General features: G+C 32.9%; 1 protein-coding gene across 2 annotated transcripts in view; it reads left to right on the forward strand.

The window, feature by feature from the left end:
* Positions 1-21,400, forward strand: part of KLHL1 (kelch like family member 1) — a 456,085-nt gene that overhangs the window by 179,182 nt on the left and 255,503 nt on the right. For both annotated transcript variants that reach the window (XM_033177586.1, XM_033177587.1), the window contains one exon: positions 18,346-18,542. In XM_033177586.1, the coding sequence (XP_033033477.1) occupies positions 18,346-18,542 (197 nt within the window). The remainder of the gene's footprint in view (positions 1-18,345; positions 18,543-21,400) is intronic.

Below are 21,400 nucleotides of genomic sequence, written 5' to 3' on the forward strand. Positions count from 1 at the left end.
TAAATATACACACAGGGGCTGAGAGGTTTAATGTCCTGCTTTAATATTACAAAGTGCATATCAACCTGGACTTTACCATTTAAACTCCTTTCAGAATTTTTATTGTAATTAAAAGTAAATTATTGTTTCATTTTTATTACTGGTTTAATTCAAGTGGCATGAATTATGCAAGCCCATTAGGACATTATTAGTTTTAAACTTAAGGCTTTTAATAGACGTAAAATTCTATTCTCGAATTACGAAACTGAGCCTTCAAAGACTAGTTTTATGTATTATTATTAACCATTATTTAAAAGTATAGATTTAAGCAATTTTCAGAGGATATTTAAACAACCTGTATATTCAATTTAAAAAGTAACAAAAATAAAATCAATAACATAATTTGTATATCACCATCAAATCCTTACCTTTCCATCATTTTAGCAGGAAACCTTGTTTAATTTGTGCGTGTATGTGTTTAAAATTGTGTGTGTGTGTGTGTGTGTGTGTGTGTGCGCGTAAAACATTGAGTAGTATCATATAAAACTAATTTGGGAAAAAATATTGTGCCAAAATAGACAATAAAAACAATTTCTATTTTGTGACTGTTATGAAGCTTTTAATTGTTGTTATTGAACAGTGTTTTGGCTTTGTGCCATGAGGCTTAATAGAGAGATTGCAAAAGAAATAGCTACGTGACTTTTAATATTTAGGAGTAAGGGTTATGTATCTATCACAGTGTAAGTCACAGTTATTTTCTGGGTTTTGAAGTAAGAAAAATCTTTCGGGTCCCATAATCAACTTTACTTTCTTTTTTTTTTTTTTTTTTTGAGACGGAGTCTTGCTCTGCCGCCCAGGCTGGAGTGCAGTGGCCGGCTCTCAGCTCACTGCAAGCTCCGCCTCCCGGGTTCACGCCATTCTCCTGTCTCAGCCTCCCGAGTAGCTGGGACTACAGGCGCCCGCCTCGTCGCCCGGCTAGTTTTTCTGTAATTTGTAGTAGAGACGGGGTTTCACCGTATTAGCCAGGATGGTCTCGATCTCCTGACCTCGTGATCCGCCCGTCTCGGCCTCCCAAAGTGCTGGGATTACAGGCTTGAGCCACCCCGCCCGGCAACTTTACTTTCTTTATTATTATTTTTTTTAATTATACTTTAAGTTCTAGGGTACATGTGCATAACGTTTATATCATGTATAACTCCCCAATGCAATCCCTCCCTCCTCCCCCCTCCCCATGATAGGCCCCAGTGTGTGATATTCCCCTTCCCGAGTCCAAGTGATCTCATTGTTCAGTTCCCACCTATGAGTGAGAACATGCGGTGTTTGGTTTTCTCTTCTTGTGATAGTTTGCTAAGAATGATGGTTTCCAGCTGCATCCATGTCCCTACAAAGGACGCAAACTCATCCTTTTTTATGGCTGCATAGTATTCCATGGTGTATATGTGCCACATTTTCTTAATCCAGTCTGTCACAGATGGACATTTGGCTTGATTCCAAGTCTTTGCTATTGTGAATAGTGCCGCAAAAAACATACGTGTGCATGTGTCTTTGTAGTAGAGTAATTTATAATCCTTTGGGTATATACTCAGTAGTGGGATGGCTGGGTCATATGGTACATTTAGTTCTAGATCCTTGAGGAATCGCCATACTGTTTTCCATAATGGTTGAACTAGTTTACAATCCCACCAACAGTGTAAAAGTGTTCCTATTTCTCCACATCCTCTCCAACACCTGTTGTTTCCTGACTTCTTAATGATTGCCATTCTAACTGGTGTGAGATGGTATCTCATTGTGGTTTTGATTTGCCACGGCAGCAAAAGCAAAAATTGACAAATGGGATCTAATTAAACTTTACTTTCTTAAACAATCTGTTTGGATTTTATTTTTCTGTTGCTCTCAGTCTTATAATTGTTTTCATTTTCCTTTACTTTGTTAAAAGCTGGGAATTGAATCATTTAATTGAATTCAATCACCACTTTTCCAAATGTTCAGAGTACCTGCTATGTATTTTCCTACTTTAATCATAAGGTTCACTATATTTTCTTAGGATTTTTCCACCTGTACTTTGAAAACACTTAGACACTTTATTCCTTTGTATTTGTAAGTGTGGTGTGTAGAATTTAACACTAGATATCCAGGACCTATTTTGACCTTCCCTTGAATTGATATGCAACTACCACTCAGTGTGATGTGGGCAGCCCAAAGTTCATTCTGATTCTTGGACATTTATTCTAATTCTCATGCACCTGTTTCTTGCTTCTCATTAAGTACTTGAAATATCTCTTGGGCTTCCCCATTTTACAGTTACGGATCTTGGTCAAATTACTTAACTTTCTGAAGTCTTAAGATTTCTTAAATGTAAGAAAGGGAAAATAATAGTCTTTAAGTGAGAGGATTACTTTAAGGAGTAAACTTGTAAAATTAAGCTAGTTTAATGTAAAGTTTAGCATGTAGCAAACACTCAGTTATGATGATTATGCAGAATATGTGATTTTATAAGTTCAAATCCTTTGCACAATCCTTCATAAGAATAAAAATAACATCTGAGAACTGGGAGCATATATTCACTTTGCTTATCAATCATTTATTAATTTTGAGTCCAATTTATTATATGTTTCAGCATTATAATGTGTTTTTAATTCATATGTATGATTTAGTATACATGTATAATGGTACATTTTTTAAAAAACTAGCTTATAATTTTGCTACCTTGTGTATTTGAGATGGATTTTTATTGTGTATTATATCCATGATTTTGTCATGTTTTATCTTAATTGATCCTTACAGCAATATTCTGAGATACGTAGGTAGTCAACATCATATTGTCAGATACAGAAATGGCACCTTAGCTACATGTCAACAAAATTATTATAAGATGTAAAATAATGGGCTAATTTTTCCATGGGCATTTTGACATCTTTTCTACTAGATCTAGAGTTATTCGGCATTCTGTCTGCTTAATATGAAAGGCAGTGCTACTCATAATTACTTATGTCATTGCCACATTGAGTGAAAAGCACGACTTTCCATTGACCTAGTAACAACTGCCATCATATATATTTTTTCTTACAATTAATATTGTTGTATATCAAATCGTAAGTAGCCTGAGGAAGTTATATAGATGATACCCAAATGGAGAATTGTGATTGATGCTTCTTAGCACTATTTAAAATGTCATCCTCAGACTTGCACATTCATAATTTCATAATTTTAAGTTTAATTTTACTTTATCACATTTATCTAAAGACGAATCATAAAAATATTACACTATTCAATTAGTAACATTTTCCAGAATTTTCCATGCAAATCTTAGCTATGCCTCACAATATTCAACTTTATCTTATAATTTAAGCAACTGAAGCACCAATTTCCTAAATGTTTTTAAATAATACCTTTCTTTGAAAACACTATTTTACTTCCATTTTCAGTATTTGTTAATATCTTTCATTTAAAATTTGGTAGAGCTGATATGATTTGCTGATAGTATGTGGGAAAACAAGCAAATAAAAACAAGCAAAACAACCCTGTCATTGCACCCTTCTTAAGACTTCTGCAAATTACCATTTTGCCATTTTTAATGAAGAGTTCACTTTCTCATTATACTTGGGAAAGGACGCTTATAATGGGAACACTAAGCACTTTAATTTTAAACACTTTGTTTCCTTCAGTTGAGGGATACTAGTGCAATCCAACCAGGAAAACACATTTTAGCCGGAAGCGGACGGCGTGCTGAAAACTTTCTGGAGGAATACATTGGTCACTGATTCCCTTGGACTGTGAACTTGAGTTTTTGTCTCTGCATATTCTGGCTATTATTGCACTCCTGTCACAATACTCAACCAGAGAAAATGTCCTAGTCAAATGGCACTTACATGAGTCTGATGAATCTGTCCCACCTCATATTTTTTTCTCTACAGAAATGTTTAGGTGTGGTGAGAGGAGAGGATAATGCAAAATAAAAGTCAATAAAGAAATTCTAAAGACTGGTAATGGGATTCAGTCTTACAAGAAAAATAGAAAAACTATTTTGCATTTGTCTAAAATATAAGTTTATTCCTGATAGATCCATGCCTGAAAAATGTAAATACTACTTGGAAATATATGTCATTAATTATTTTCATGTGTTTTCCTGGGCTATGCACTCTGCTTTCTGATTAATGAGCATTTTTGATTAACTGACAAATTTGACTAATTCAAAAATGATGTAATAGGACTTTTTGAATTATTTTTATAAATTACTATCTTACTTGCCAAATTCAGTTAAACAAAATATATTTAGAACCTTGTAATCAAACCCCCTTGCTTACATTTATTTAACTTCAGTTTTCCACATCTTAAAATTGCTTCAAAATGAACTATCCAAGTGGGGAAATAACAATTATATGACCTATGACATAACTCAGTGGGCTGGGTAGTGTTTTCGGAAAGAATTTCATACTTATCGGAAATGCTGTATCTGTATGCCCCCTTGGTAGCACTCTGTAACTATTGCACTTCCAGTTCACTAGGGCTAAGAAATATTGACTTTAAATATGGATTGTGAGATGTGAAGATTTCAAGAAAGGCATGAATGTTCGCAATCAGAAAACAAAATAAAAACGGTGATCTCTAAAAATGACGTGTAATGTAGCAGCAAGGTAAAGAGGTAACATATGAAGCATATTTTGGAAATCAAATAGAGCCTCATAAAAAATTACCTGTTAACACAGAAACTCAAGAGTGGAGAGGAAGAGGGTATGGTGGACTCACAGAAGGCAGGATGGTAGAACTCACAATCTGGACAGAATGTCAGATAAAATATCAGAACTGCCAACATTTTTCTTTCTACATCAAATCCACCCAAGTTACTGTATAAAATATTTAAGCATCTCAAGATGGAAGAGCTCTGTAGATAACTTCAATATAACCTGGTTCTACAGAAACATGCTCCTACTGACACACTTACCCCTTTCTATCTCCATTCTAGTTTCCTGATGAAGTAGAGTACAGCAGAAGAAAACAAATTCAGCTATTTACATAAGCCACCAAGTTATGGCTTTTGTCCTAGTTTTATTTCTAAATATCCATGGTGTATAAGGCTTTATAAATCAAACAGAAAATATTTGGAAAGGCATTCAAATTCAAATAAAAACACCTATGGTATAATTTTCACAATAAGTAAATGTCTTAAAACTCTGTTTGTATTCATAGAAATGACATACCAATTAGTTTTTCTTCTCAGTCACCAAGACAAAGAGGTAAGCATAATCAGTTATATTACAAACTAAAGGCAAACATTTTCCTCACCATAAACATGGGTGTTGTTATATTACACACACACACACACACACACACACACACACATATATACCTACACCACTGCATATGCTACTTTAGACATCTTCACTATTTAGCCAAAAGTGGATATAACAATGAATTATAGAACTGTTGCTTCTGTTGGCTAATTCAAGTTCAAATTATTTTGTCCAGGAGCACAAGTCTCTAATAATTTCACACATTAAGCACCAGAATATTTAAATCTGAAAATCAAACTCAACTGAGTTCAAAGTACAATTAATTTAAAGGGAATTGAATTGGCTCTGCCAAGTTCAAGAGCATATGTTCTACATAAAGGTATCCTAAATTAAAATAATGACCAAAAGGACATATCTGTGATAAGTCTGGTGCTTAGATAGACACATTATTTTACTTAAGTAAAGATTTAAATAACTTTTGTGACCATGAATTAATCTTTTTTTTTTTTTTTCTGCTATTCTTACAACCAAAATTTCCTCAAGTGTTGCATGACATGCTATTTTAGGTTAAACTCCATAGAAAGTAGTAAGAGTGGAAAAAAAAATCTATGGCGTTGATTAGGTACAGAGTCATAAAGTATAATAAATTTGAAGATAAGACATGTACTCTGTTGTTAAAGTTGGGGGAGCTTAACACCTGTGCATCGATGTGAGTCAAGGGAATGTTGCTTTTTCTCTAAAAACGATTCCTTGTTCTTTTCAAATGATGGATATATAATTAGAGTAGCTTTAAAGCAATTTAAGTAAATTTGAGCTACTAACATGTTTAATTCTTACCTATCACACAGTGGACTTTTATAGGAGTAAGGTGGACAGATAGAAATTAAACGAATAATGGCTTGTATTGTCACAGCTACTTTTGAACTGCTCTTTGCGTAACTTTTTCTAACTTTTCTAACAGCTTCTCTTGAACTCTGAGATGTATTTAGTACTCAAAAAACAAAACCATGTCTTTCTTGTGATTGGAAGGCATGCATGACATAGTTTATAGATTGATTAGCTCTAGGATTATAGAATTTCATAGGTAGAACTTATATTCTGTTTTCTAAAATCAATTTGCTGTAATTTTTAGAAGACAACTAGGATTTTCTTTCTGACCTGAGAGAGAGGAGGCCAGAGTGCCAATGAGGTTGTACAAGTTGGCAATAAGGAATAATTTGATGACAGCAAAATTCTAAATTGTGGTAAAATTTAAATTCCTTTAACTGTTAAAAATATGTGTAAATTGCCTAAACCAAATCCCTTTAACTCTCTTTCCTTTTTTGAAACATTTATTCAAAAAATTATATGAAATGACTGATATAAATAATTGAATATACCAATAAATGATGGGGAACAGACAAATTTCCCATGTAGAAGAATTCAAAAGTATTTATGCCAGTTATTCCATCCTTATGGAGATAGAGTACGACTCCCCTCTCCTTAAGTGTAGGCTGTGCATAGGGACTTTCTTCCAGAGAGTATAGTATATAAAGGTAATAAAGAATAACATTACAGTGGAGAAACCTAACATACACTACCTCCACACATGATCAAGATGACTATCACCAGTGATAAGTCACGTTGATAATGTTTCTTTAATAGCAGGTGATGAGACAGAAACTTCATTCATAACCCCAGTCTAATAATAATCAGCAAAATATCAGTTGAAGGACATTTTATGAAATATTAAATTAGTACTCCTCAAAACTGTCAAAGTCATCAAAAAAAGGAAAGTCTGAAAACTGTCACAGCAAAGAGTTGCCTAATGAGACAGAATGAGTAAATGAGATGTACTATTCTGAATGGTATCCTGGAACAGAAAAAGGACATTAGGTAAGAAAAGAAAAAAAAAAATCGATGGAATGTGAATGGAGTACAAATTTTAGTTGATAGTAATGTAACAACATTTGTTCATTAATATAACACATATATGCATGTAAGATGTTAATAATGGGGGAAACAGGTATATGTTATATGAAAAATCACTGTACTATCTTTGCAATTTTCTTTTAATCTAGAAGTATTATCATATAAAACTATATTTTTAAAATACCTGTGAGTTACTAAAAATATCAATTTTGAAGTTTGAATTTCTAGAGTGACATTGACATTGTTTCCCTCTTTTTCAATTTAACAGAATGATGATAGATAAATTGAATTTACTTTGTGAATTTTATAGGCAGTTTTTGCACTTGTCTGGTAGAATGCACATTTCTAAAACAATACTTTTGGAAATATACATTTCCAATATAACATATTTTGTAGATGAAATATAGATACTCTGTGCATTTGTTAATAGGGGTTGATGTGTCTAATAAGAAATAGAATCATATCAATACATATTCTTCTGTAAACTTCACTTTTTCCTTCCCATTCTATTTTGCATATTTTTATGTCAATGAAGTACAAATTATCTTATAGAAAAACACAGTTTAAGTCTACTCATACATATTTGGAAGATTTAGTGGCCTTAGCATTTACTTAAGATATAATTGTGGATAAATGTAGCACACCTTATTGGTACTCTATTCAAAAATAGAATAGACCCCCAGTTGAATCAGAGGAGGGTGACTCTTTTTATAAGCAGTTTATAGGATCAAAACCAATTATTTGTATTTCACTCCTTTCCTAATGATTGAGTTAGGCATGATTATGTGACACAATTTTTGCCAGAGCAACTTGGAGAAAAATTTCTGGGGATTCTTTGGTAAAAGTTTCTTCACTGATGTAAGAGATAGATATATACATAAATAAATAATTCCTCTTCTGCTACATGTTTTCCTGTCTGAATCTGAAACCTGAAACTATGGCAACTATGACAGAAATTGAGGAAGTCACTTGAGGAGATGCCTGTTTCCTGATGATGTGTTGACCCTCTCAATTAATTAACTCTGGAGACAAAGCTCCTCTCGACTTGCTAAGAGAGATTATAAACATTTAATTTTCATTTGAAAACAATCTCTAGAAGTTGGCTGTTATTAGAAACATCGACTTCTTAGGTATCTCAAGTTTAATATGGCTATCGTGTATTTTTAACCCAGTTTTCTATGGCACCTAATTAAAAACATGTAGGTTGTCCCTTTTAGTAAGCTTATTTGAGAACGTTATGCCTTGAAATCAACTGTGAATGAAAATGTAGAATTACTTTTCTTTCCATTAGTAGTTTTCGTGCTTTTTAAAAAGGTAACTTTTAAGTCAAATACTTGGCTACCCTTTTTCTTTTTACATCTAGGTCTGTCTGAGCAATGGCCAGGTTATTGGCATAAGTATACATATGTAACAAACCTGCACGTTATGCACATGTACCCTAGAACTTAAAGTATAATAAAAAAAAAAAAGAAAGAAAGAAATATAGCATGCATGAGGTAGCTTAATTTGTGTTCATTGAAGCTTGACACCGGCTAATATTCCATTTGTGCCTCTGGCTTTAACAAATAGATTCTTGCATTGGATACATTCCAAGTTTTAGAATATACAATATTAAAACTATTTGAAAAAAACAATGGTTATAATACTCAAATTAACCTCCGAAGCTAGCAATAAATAATATTATTCTACGGGTATCTTGTGAAAATTCTTTGTTTTCTTTTTTGGGGAAATAATTGAGAGATGCTCTGAAAAAATTCTGTCTGAATTATTATGAAATGTATTATTATCAGGGGTTAGAATTTAGACTGAATAAATGTGTTTCAAGAAAATATCGTAAAAACTCTCTAAGTATGTATGTTGCTGCTGAATCTTTTTTCAAGTATTGATCTGGGAAGGTAAAAATACACATACATATAAAGAAATATAGTAATATACTTTTCCAATATAAATAGTCATATGCCATTTGCCTGGACGCCCAAGCCAAACTATGTGGAATCCTCTGAGAATTTTTTTTTTTTTTTTTTGAGACGGAGTCTCGCTCTGTCGCCCAGGCTGGAGTGCAGTGGCCGGATCTCAGCTCACTCGAGCTCCGCCTCCCGGGTTCACCCCATTCTCCTGCCTCAGCCTCCCGAGTAGCTGGAACTACAGGCGCCCGCCACCTCGCCCGGCTAGTTTTTTGTATTTTGGTAGAGATGGGGTTTCACCGTGTTAGCCAGGATGGTCTCGATCTCCTGACCTCGTGATCCGCCCGTCTCGGCCTCCCAAAGTGCTGGGATTACAGGCTTGAGCCACCGCGCCCGGCCTCCTCTGAGATTTTATTCCTTGCTGTCCACATCCAATATTCACTTTATCAGTCAGAGTCCCAGCAGAAAACAAATGAAACACTGAAAGAGCTTAAGGGAAGAGAGCATAATAGAGATATCAATATGGGTCAGAATGTTCAGAAGGAGTGATGGAAACACACAAGAATTAGCCACAGTGATGGAGTAGGAAGATCTTCTCATACACACACACGCATGCACACACACACAGTTTTGTATGGCAGGCTCAAATTTTTAAGATTATATTAAGAATATGTTTTTCATATGATAGGTTGGTGCAAAAGTAATTGCAATTTTCCCATTGAAAGTGATGACAAAAACCACAATTACTTTTTCACCAACCTAATAATAGCATATGTGAATTGTCATGACTATATTCATGTTTAATACATTGCAAACATTCAGAAAAAAATGATTGGCCAGGCATGGTAGCTGGCCAGAAGCTGGATTTACACCTGTAAATCCCAACAATTTGGGAGGCCAAGGCAAGAGGATGGCTTGGGACCAGAAGTTCTAGACTAGCCTGGGCAACATAGCAACACCTAATTGCTACAAAAATAAAAATAAAATAGCCGAACCTAGTGGTGCATACCTGTAATCTCACCTACGTGGGAGGCTGAGGCAAGAGGATAACTTGAGACCGGGAGTTCAAGGAAGCAGTGAGCTATGATCATTCCACTGCCCTTCAGCCTGGGTGACAGAATAAGACCTTGCCTCAAAAAGAAAAAAAAGGAAAACAGAGAGAAAAAAAAAAAAAAATCACGCAACCCTCAATGTAAATTATAATATCGTATATTTGTTTGATTTTTGTTTGCATTTAAGCACTCAGAATATGTTTCTATCTACTTGTCAACTCAAATCATTTATTAAATATATTTTGAAAATACAGTTGAGTATTGTTTTTAATACTTTATTGATGAATAATCGAGATACAATAAACTGTACATACACAAAGTGTATAATTTGATACGTTTGGCATATGCATATACTCACCACAAATTAATGAATATATCTGTTATCATCAAATGTTTTCTTATGTCCTTTTGCAATCTATCTTGTTGTCCTTCCTTATCCCCACCTAGTACATAAGCATCAGTGATCTGATTCTTTACACACCAGATTTTTTGGGACTTTCAAGAATTTTGAAGTTAATCATAGAGTTTGTATTTATTTTCTGTCTGGTTTCTTTCACTCAGCCTAATTATCTTGCATTCAACATAATTAACCATGATATTTCGTAATCAATAATTTTATTATTATTATTATGAACTATTCCATTGAATAGACATACTCCAATTTTGTTTAGACATTTACCTGTCAATTAACATTTTAGTTCTTTCCAGCTCTTGGCCATTGCAAAATAAATTTTCTGTAAACATTCATGTACAAGACTTTGTATCAGCATATTCTTCCTTTACTCTTGAGCAAACACATAGGAGCAGAAAGGCTGAGTCATAGGAGAGATAAAACTGCAAAATTGTTTTCTAAAGTAGTTTTATCATTTCACATTTCCACAAGCAGTTCTAGTAGAGGTGTTGTGGTCTGTCATCGTGTTTGTAATGTGCATTTTCTGAAGCACTGAAAATATTAAGCATTTTTTGTTCATACGTTTTCTTCTGTGGGTTGTCTGTATAAGTCATTTGCCCAGTTTTTTTTTTTTAATTGAGTTTGAAAATTCTTTAAATATTCTATATATAATATTTTATCAGATATGATTTGCAAACTTTTTTCCTGGTTTATGGTTCATCTTTTTATTCCTTTAATAAAACATCCTACAGTGGCTTTTTTTTTTTCTTTTTCTTTTAAATAGAGGCAGGGTCTTATTCTGTTACTCAGGCTGGAATGCAGTGGCATGATCTTAGCTCAGTCTTGCAGGGAATTGTATGAAGTCTAGTTTCTCAATTTGTTCTTTGAGAAATTATGTTTTTGATATTTTATCAAATAAATTTTTAATTAACAAAGTTTGTTTATAGAAATTTTATAGTTTCTGGGCTCGGTGGCTCACGCCTGTAATCCCAGCACTTTCGGAGGCTGAGGCAGGTGGATCACAAGGTCAGGAGTTTGAGACCAGCCTGGCCAACATAGTGAAAACCCGCTAGAACTTAAAGTATAATAAAAAATAAAAAAAATAAAAAAAAAAGAAATGGACTTTTAGGTTTCGCATGGGTCACTCCAGTGAGAACTCAACTGCTGTGCCTCAACAGTTTTGGAAATAAATGCATGTCTAGATTAAAAAAAAAAAAAAAAAAAATAGAACAAGTTAGCTAGGCCTGGTGGCAGGTGCCTGTAATTCCAGCTATCTGAGAGGCTGAGTCAGGAGAATCACTTGAACCTGGGAGATGGAGGTTGTAGTGAGCCGAGATCTCACCATCGCCCTCCACCCTGGGTGACAGAGAGAGACTCTGTCTCAAAAAAAAAAAAAAAAAAAAAAAGTTTTATAGTTTAATGTTTGAATTTGATTCGTGATCCATTTTGAGGAAATTTTGTATATCATATGGGGTATGCATCAAATACAAGTTTTCGTTTTTGTACACATATCTGACTCATTCAAAGACAATCTTTTCTCAAATTACTTACCTTTGTGCCCTTGCATAAACTTTGTAATCAGTCTTAAAATCAGGTAGTGCTCTTATTCTCACTTTGTTATTTTTCAAAATTGTTTGGACTATTGTAGGTCCGTTGCGTTTCCATATGAATTTTAGAATCTGTTTTGTAATTTTCACAGGATTTACTGAGATTCTAAATGTGATTGTTGTGCATCTATAGATTAATTTGGTGTGGGATGAAATCTTAGCAATATTGATCTTTGAGCTTCTGAGCACAGCATATCTCTACATTCCCCTACCACCTCAGGATTTCTGATTAGAATGCTATGTTGGATGATCCCCAAGACTAACGCCCAATTCAGTGATGAACTAGGATAATTCACAAGACTCACCATATAGTTTTACCAGTGGCTATAAATTGTTATGGCAAAATAATACATAACACAACCAGAAAAGGTAAACGACCTATGGGGCGAAGTACAAAGGAAACCAGGTACAGACTTCCAAGGGTGCCCTTCCAGTGGAGTCCTACTGAACATACTATTTTTACCTCCAAAGAGTTGTGACAAAGTGTGTGAAATGTCAACCAAGGAAGCTCACTAGAGATTCAGTGCCTGGAGTTTTATTAGGTGTTGATCGCATAAGCCTCTGTCTAACACAGACCAAAATTTCAGGCTCCCAGAAAGGAAAAATGTGTTCAGCATATACCATATTGTTTGTACAGTTTAGGCACAGTGAGTCAATTTTTATCAGTTAATGATGAGAATCCTCTTGAAATCTAAGTTCTCAGATACCAGGTGGAGCAACCTTGAAAGCAGGCCTTTCAGAGGATAGTAGTGGTTCAGGCCTGCTGTGCTCGTTCTTTTCTGCATAAATTATATTGAGAGAAATAGTTAATTAGATTACAGGAAGTCATCCTCCCAATCACAGTAAAATGAAATCTGTAAAAACCATGCCATCAGCATGTAGGCCTTCCATCTGATTTTCTCTCAATATCTATGCTAAGACTCATGCAACCGTGTTCTTGACAACTTTGCTGAACAATATAGGTAAATTTCCTCTGAGATTTTAAATCAAAACAATATGTTGAAGGTGTATATGAATAAAAGAGTGCTGTAATCTGTTTAAAATTAATAACAGATTTTAATATGTTCCTCTTATTTTCTCTATTTTAACTTTATTTTTATAACAGCAAGTACACTTTTTTAAAAAAATCTAAAATTGTTATACAAATATAAGTTTCTGTAACCTATAAAATACTTTTTGCTCAATCTTGCTATGGTATTTCATGAACCTTAAAATATATATCAATAGTTAGTTCTGGTATAATTAATCTTAAAATCATTCAAATCCTTATGAATACCTCAACTTCAAATGAACATCTTGACAATAATATTGTATGATAATGTTTTTGATAATGTAAAATGTAAACACCTTAAGGAATTTTATTGCTATAAATATCTCCTCTAATAAAGTGACTGATGCTCCTCAACCTTCTACTTTTTGATAATATCTCCACAGCAAGGTTTTGTAAGTTAAAATAATTTTAGAATTTTCAATAACTTTTAATTTTTATTATTGGTGTTGTGTTATCTTTTTATATCAAAACTAGAATTTATGTATCTAATTTAAGTGGAAATTAATATATAATAAAAATTACTTTCATATTACTCTAATAACTGTATTTTCCAACTGTTTTCTGCAGTGTATCTGCTCTTCTTTTTCCTTCATCAACTCACTTTTATGCTTGGAGGCATGCTTTAGATTTCTCTACTGTCTTCCTTTCAGTGAAAGTCATAAATAAAACATAATAGTCTTTTTTACCTATTAAGCATGTTGTCATATTTGAAAGCAAAGGTATCTATCACCCAATAGATCATTCTTTAATTATAAAAAAATTATATGAAGGAATCTATAAGATACTGCCTAAAACATTCTATGACACTTAAAGCCACCAAAAATAGGGCACACTGACATCATGAGCCTCTTGATCATGATGGAGAAAGGCAAGAGATCACCTATATGGTGCCCCTGCAAAAAAAAAGAGAAAGAAAAAGAAAAAAACCACTATAATCTAATAAAGGGCAAATAATGTAAGTACAAAAGGAAGGATTCTACGAAACAACTAGTATGGGTTATTCACCAACATAAATATTATAGATGAAAAAATGTCAGGGGAACAGTTCTAGATAAAAGGAATCTAAAGGAACACCACAAGTAAATGTAATGTATAATCCTTGATGAGATCTTGAATTAAAAAAATAAATAAAGTTACACAGAAAACTATTTGAATATTTGGGGAAGTGTATGTCATAGCAAATATATCAATTTCATATGTGATAATTATATTGTCACTCCATTGGAGAATACCTTTATTCGTAGATGATGCATACTGAAGCATTTAGGGGTGACATGTGATGGCTGAAAGTAGCTCTCTACTAATTTTGCGGCTACAACATAAATACAAACATACACATACATATGGCAAAATATTAACACTGGGTGAAGCCAGATAAAGGGTATATGGGTGGGTTTTGCAAATTATTATAGGTTTAAAAATTTTCAGAAAACAAAATTTGGTATGGAAAACAATAGTTATTATGCATAAAGGACTTTCTTAATAAATATTCTGTCCAAAAGTTTTGAAAGTAGATAACATATTTATGTCGTAAAACTATTCATGATGAAAAGGAGAAATCTAAGAAAAAATGGCAGTAACATCACAAAGTTAAAAAATATCCACCAATTGGCAATAATATACTTTTAAATTTCAATTAAATAACAGCATAATTATAGTTAGATAAAATTACATTTTTCCTAAAGTCTTATAGTCAAATTTCAAATTTAGTGCAACCTGCCTTCCAAGTTCACACATAAACTAAGATAATCATTATATGTAGGCACTAATGTCTGACATTGATTATTAAAAGCTGCAACATAGGCTTTACTAAGGCAAAATATATATATATAAATGAAAACATAAATGAAACAGTTCAAACTTTAGTCAAATTTAGAAGACTCAGAAAAATGAATAAAACAGGATGTTATTTTCTCAGGTTTAAAATTCTTAAGATTTTCCTTTTAGAATAGTTTCAGTAAGATGGGCACCAACTCTTCTTTGAATGTCTGATAGAATTGAGCTTTGACTACCTCTGGTCCTGGAATTTTGGGGGAGTTTTTTTTGTTTTGTTTTGTTTTTTTTTTTTACTGTTTCAATCTCAGTAGTTGATAATGATCTGTTCAGAGTTTTTATTTCTTCCTGATTTAATCTAGGAGGATTATGTATTTCCACGGATTTATTCATCATCTCTAGATTTTCTATTTCATGCACAAAAGGTGTTCATAGCAGCCTTGAATGATCCTTTGTGTTTCTGTAGTATCAGTTGTAATGATGTCTCCCATTTCATTTTTAATTGAGGTTATTTGGATCGTCTCTCTTATTTTCTTGGTTAATTTCACTAACGATGTTTTTTTTGTTTTTGTTTTGTTTTGTTTTGTTTTGAGACGGAGTCTTGCTCTGTCGCCCAGGTTGGAGTGCAGTGGAGTGATCGCTGCTCACTGCAAACTCCACCTCCCAGGTTCACGCCGTTCTCCTGCCTCAGCCTCCCCAGTAACTGGGACTACAGGCACCTGCCACCACGCCCGGCTAATTTTTTGTATTTTTAGTAGAGACGGGGTTTCACCGTGTAAGCCAGGATGGTCTGGATCTCCTGACCTCGTGATCCACCCGCCTGGGCCTCCCAAAGTGCTGGGATTATAGGCGTGAGCCACCGCGCCTGGCCACAATTTTCTTTATCTTTTCAAAGAACCAGGTTTTTGTTTCATTTATCTTTTGAATTGCTTTTGTTTATTTGTTTTAATTTCATTTAGCTCTGCTCTGATCTTTGTTATTTATTTTCTTCTGCTGTGTTTGGGACTGGTTTGTTCTTGTTTCTCTAGTTCCCTGAGGTGTGACCCTAGATTCTCTATTTGTGCTCTTTCAGACTTTCTGATATAGCACTTATTGCTGTAAATTTTCCTCTTAGCATCACTTTTACCTTATACCACAGGTTTTGATAAGCTGTGTCGTTATTATCATTCAGATCAAAGAATTTTTAAATTTCCATCTTGATTTCATCATTGACCCTAAGATCATTCAAGAGCAGATTATTAATTTCCATGTATTTGAGGTTTCCTTTTGGAATTAATTTTGAATTTTATTCCACTGTGGTCTGAGAGGATACTTGATACAATTTTGATTTTCTTAAATTGACTGAGACTTGTTCCTGATCTATCTTGGAGAATGTTCCATGTGTTGATGAAAAGAACATATATCCTGCAGTTTAGGGGCAGAATGTTCTGTAAATATTTGTTAAATCCAATTGTTTTAGGGTATAGTTTAGGTCCATTGTTACTTTGTTGACGTTCTGTCAACAAAGACCAATTATTCTTAGGTTTAGCCATTTAACATATTTCAATATTTCTTGGAGGCTTTGTTAATTTTTTAAAAATTCATTTTTCTTTGGCTTCATCTGATTGGGTTAATTTGGAATTCAGAGCATAAATGCATATTTTGGGTTGATTACGATTAAAATGAAATTATATAAAGATACAGTAAGATTTGAATAACTTAATAATGAAGACAAAATGTAAATATTATTAAAATCTCTAAACAATCTTTGTGTCAAAACTGCTGTTTATGAATGTATTAAAATTCTGTAATATCAATAGTTCCCATGGGAGAAATTTCTAGAAGTAAAGGTTGGATAAATTATTACAAAGTGATGAGTAAGCAGTATGTTAGATATGTCAAAGGAATTAGCCATGAATTCGAATCTTTATTGAAGTTAAAAAAATAAGGTTATACAAAAAAGTAGATATGCTAAAGAGAATTAGTAAATGCAAAATATGAAAAACTTACAGACATGAAAAGAGAGAGAAAATTCAGTGTACCCCTAAGGAATAGATTGTAAGAGAAAATGGAGGAAGCAAAGGTAGAGGTGAAGAATGATTTAAATAAAAACAGGGATAATTTCCAGCATTAGTGAAAGTGCATATATTCATATTCAGTAAGATCAGTGATTTCTAATAAAAATTAATAAAAAATTATAGTCCTTAAAAATCCTATTTATATTACTACATATTGCTTTTTAACAAAAAGTATACTTAGAAATCATTATCTAATTAGACAATCCACTTAAAAGTTTAATTTTATAATATAGAACTGAAGACAAAAATAAACAACATATAATATGAAAAGGTTTACATAATTACAGGTACTGACTAATTAGAATACACTTCCTATGTGTCTTCCACTCACTTGGGTTTTACTAACTCCTGTAATTAGCTGTTATAAGAGAAGGAGAGAAGATGCACATCATAATTTCCTTGGTCTGGTGGTAAAACACATCCTGCTCCTCATGATCCATTGACAAGAGCTTGTTAGATGTCACATCTAACTCAAGAGAAATGTAGTCTGACCCTATGTTCAGGAAAAAAAAAAAAAAATGACTGGAGATATTTGTCATGAAGAACTAGTAGGCTGTGCCAGAAAAGTGGACTAAACCAGTTCTGAGATTGTATAACTTGTAAAACTCACTCAGATACAGATAGTAAATCTAAATGATAATAAAACCATTGAACACATCATATTACTAATTAAAATGTAACTCCAGATGGTTAAGTCCATAAAATTTCAAAGGTAAGTTCTATAAACATTTGACAAACAGATCCCTTTAAAAAAAAATTATTCTGGATATTAGAAAAACAAAGGAAACACTAAAGCACTAAAGAGTTTTTGTTTGTTTGTTTGTTTTTGTTTTTGTTTTTTTGTCTTTAAGATAAAAGGGGAAAGAAAAACAAAGAAAAAATTAAAAACCAAAATTACAGACAATTTTAAACATGAGTACAGTGGGTTAAATACAGTACTACCAACCTGCAACACATGCATTTATAAATGTACGTACATGTATTACTTGTCCACAAATAGATATTTTATATTCAGATACAATTATATACCTTGTCAGATACTTAGAAAATCTCTTCTCTCCTAAGTTTGTAGGCATATATTCTGCACCTTATTTTTCTCTCTATTTTCCTTATTTCACAATCAAAGGAAGAACTACCATTTCTGCTAGTATACAGATGTATTGATTGAAACTGCATTTCTATCTACTGAGTGATTTTGAATATTACGTGAAACACAAAATGCAAAATTCTTAAAACAATTGGTGACCTTTACTGAGTTATATTTATCTTGATTATCAATCTCAGTTTAGATCTGTTCTAGAAGATTGTCCTAATGTTTTGAGTAATATTATGATACATATTATTTCATGTCTTAAAAAGAGTTTCATAATTATCGTTGCTTATGTTTAGGCTGCTTGGAATTAAAAGAGGACACCATTGAGAACCTTCTTGCTGCAGCATGCCTTCTTCAGCTTCCACAGGTGGTGGAAGTGTGCTGCCACTTCCTCATGAAGCTTTTGCATCCATCTAACTGTTTAGGAATTCGAGCCTTCGCAGATGCTCAAGGATGCATTGAATTAATGAAGGTGGCCCACAGCTACACAATGGTAAGGAAACTTAATCTTTTAATAATGGAGACATACTCTGCTTATCAGAGGTAAAAATAATTACTGTCATGGCATTAGCAAGTTTTTTAAGTTTAAAATGAGTTTTCTATGCTTGGCACATTTTTTATTATGAACTATAGTGTACCATAATGTATATTCTAATTTTAAAAAACACATTCTATACTGGATTTATTGTTCTTTTGTGGATTTATTTTTTATTTAATTTTACATTTATTGGATTATTATAAAAGATATTGCAAAGGATACAGATGAAGAGATGTGAAGGGTGAGGTATGAGGAGAGGGGTACACAGTCTCCAGGCTGTCCCTGGGCACACCACCCTCCAGGAACCTCCACGTGTTGCAATAGGGAAGCTTCTTTATGGCTTTATGCACACTTAACAGGCAATACAGATAGATAGATAGATAGATAGATAATTAATAAAGCTATTTAAACCGATTTTCAAAGTTTCCCCAGGCATATATACCTTTGTACATTCACTTCCACAGCTTCCCTTTTATACACTTTTTCCGCATTTTTCAAACCTCTCCATCACAGCATATTATATTGAGTGTGGCTATGCCAGTATGATTTTATGGAAAAAATTTAAGCCTATTTTATATGTTTTCCCTTTTATTCCCTGTATATGTGTGTGTGTGTCTGTGTGTGTGTGTGTATGTGCATATTTAACAGCTTTATAGAGAATCTAAAAGTCATTTCAATTGTACAGTTTAAATTTGTGTACTTAATAGCATGGAATTTTTAAAATATTAGTTCCATTCTAGGATAAAATAACCAGTTATAAGTATCATACCCATCATATTACCTATCCTAGAAATAATCATTCTAAAAGCACTTAATAGAGTGAGTGCCTGGCAGAGGGGCCCTATATCAATGCTACCCATTTTTACTGTGATATTATTATTAATATTACTAATGTTTTCATTGTTATTACTGAAACAACCAATAAAGTCTTATGGAAATTGTTCTGTCCAACTCAAAGAAAGAATTAAAATGAGATAAATATTGTTAAGCTTTATGGTTGCTATTTATTTCAAATTGAACACTTTTTCTAATCGCTAATGAGTCAATCACTTAAAAGTATTCTGATTGCCATTTTGAAACAGAGTTTCAAAATTATTTTCTTTTTCCTTTTTAATCCTTTAAGCAGATTACTAAATTAAATGAAAATATAAAAATAAAAGGAAGAAGATACACGATTTGTAATTCTATTGTCAAGTCCTTCTTTAGAAGTTTTCCATGACAGACACGATGCTACCTTTGAAATTATATGAACCATAGCAAATCAAGGTAAACAAATAATTCATCAACCAAAATATCAAAGTCCAACTGCCACTGTTTAATTAGGCACATTTCATTACCTTCAGGAGCTCCTGGCTTAACTAAGCCAAAGAACAATATGCCTCCATATCCAGAGGGATAATGGTCCCTTCTGGTCTAATTTCAAATTATTAATTTAGTAATGAAAATGTTTTCCTTGCAGCTGCTTAGACTGTTCTGCAATTTATCACACAATAGTAACACATTTTTTTTTCAGAGACTTTAAAATGTATGCTTCATGGGAAAATATATTTAAAACAGAAATATAGAAGATTTCTAAGGTACTCAACATTCTGAATGATTCTATATTAATTTATTTCTTAGACTGTGACATATAATATCTGCTGAAATTTAAATGATTTTGGATTATTTTGAAAATCTGGTGCTCTGGTATTCTATAGATGTTTACAGTAAATATTTTAGAGAAAAATTACTGACCAGTTTTCTTCCCAGATCTATATTGTCCCTTCAGTTCCAGCAGTTTAAAATGAGTGGTTTGCATCTGATAATGTGATTTCTCATCACATATTTGCCTCTGATCCTTGTCCAATCAGGCATATGTTCTCATCTAATCTACCCAATCTGTGCTTTGAAAGCAAACATATTGTGCTGTGTTTTTTTATTTTTTGTTTTGTTTTGGTTTTTGTTGCTGTTTTCTCCTTAACTGCTTTAACAGCAAATCATTCCATTTATTCTACTGCATGCAGAATAGAATTAACTTCTCTCTTGACTGTAATTATTTGTCTGATTGCTTAATACATAAGTAATACTTCTAAAATTTTTAAATTTCTTGCCCAAACTCTTTAGATATAAACTTGATCTTCAGAGACCAAAGGTCTGGTCTACCTAGAACTTAATTTGCTGCCTATATTTCTCTTTTTCATTATTTATCATCTTTCCTTTGGCAATTTCACTTATGTATTTGGCTTCAGCTACTGATTTTGTGCAAATAATTCCAAAATCTTTCGGGAAGGTGATCCAGCTTGCCAATGAATCATGTGCAAAATACTGGAGAATTTTGATTGCAAGCTCAATATCAGGTAGAAGTGTAAAATTAATTCTGAAACATTAATGTAACTATGTCTGCATGAATATAGAGATAGTGCCAAAATAACATCACTGAAGGAAATAGTCTCATTGTACTCTTAGATTACATTATGAAACCTGTGCTTAATTCTGGATATAACATTTTAAAAACAATCGAGAGTGGCAAACAGAAACAGATTAGAATAACAAGAATAGTAAATTTTATGTGATTGTGTACTATAAAGAAAAGTTGAAAAAATAGCTGCCTATGCCAGAATAAAATTAAGGCATGACAATGGCTGTCATGTATTTAATAGAATGGACTTGTGTTTAAAGCAGTGGTGTTTAAGTGTTTCTCATTCTGTTTTAAAATTTATTTTACTAATGCAATTATCTGTTCAAATTAAATATTATATCAAAGTATCATTTTAGAATTGATCTGCTTTGGGTAAAGATGGACAGAAAGTCCAGAGTCTACTTCCATCTCCCGA

This window comes from Trachypithecus francoisi, unplaced genomic scaffold, assembly GCF_009764315.1.
Source record: "Trachypithecus francoisi isolate TF-2019V2 unplaced genomic scaffold, Tfra_2.0 Lachesis_group18, whole genome shotgun sequence".
Classification (NCBI taxonomy): domain Eukaryota; kingdom Metazoa; phylum Chordata; class Mammalia; order Primates; family Cercopithecidae; genus Trachypithecus; species Trachypithecus francoisi.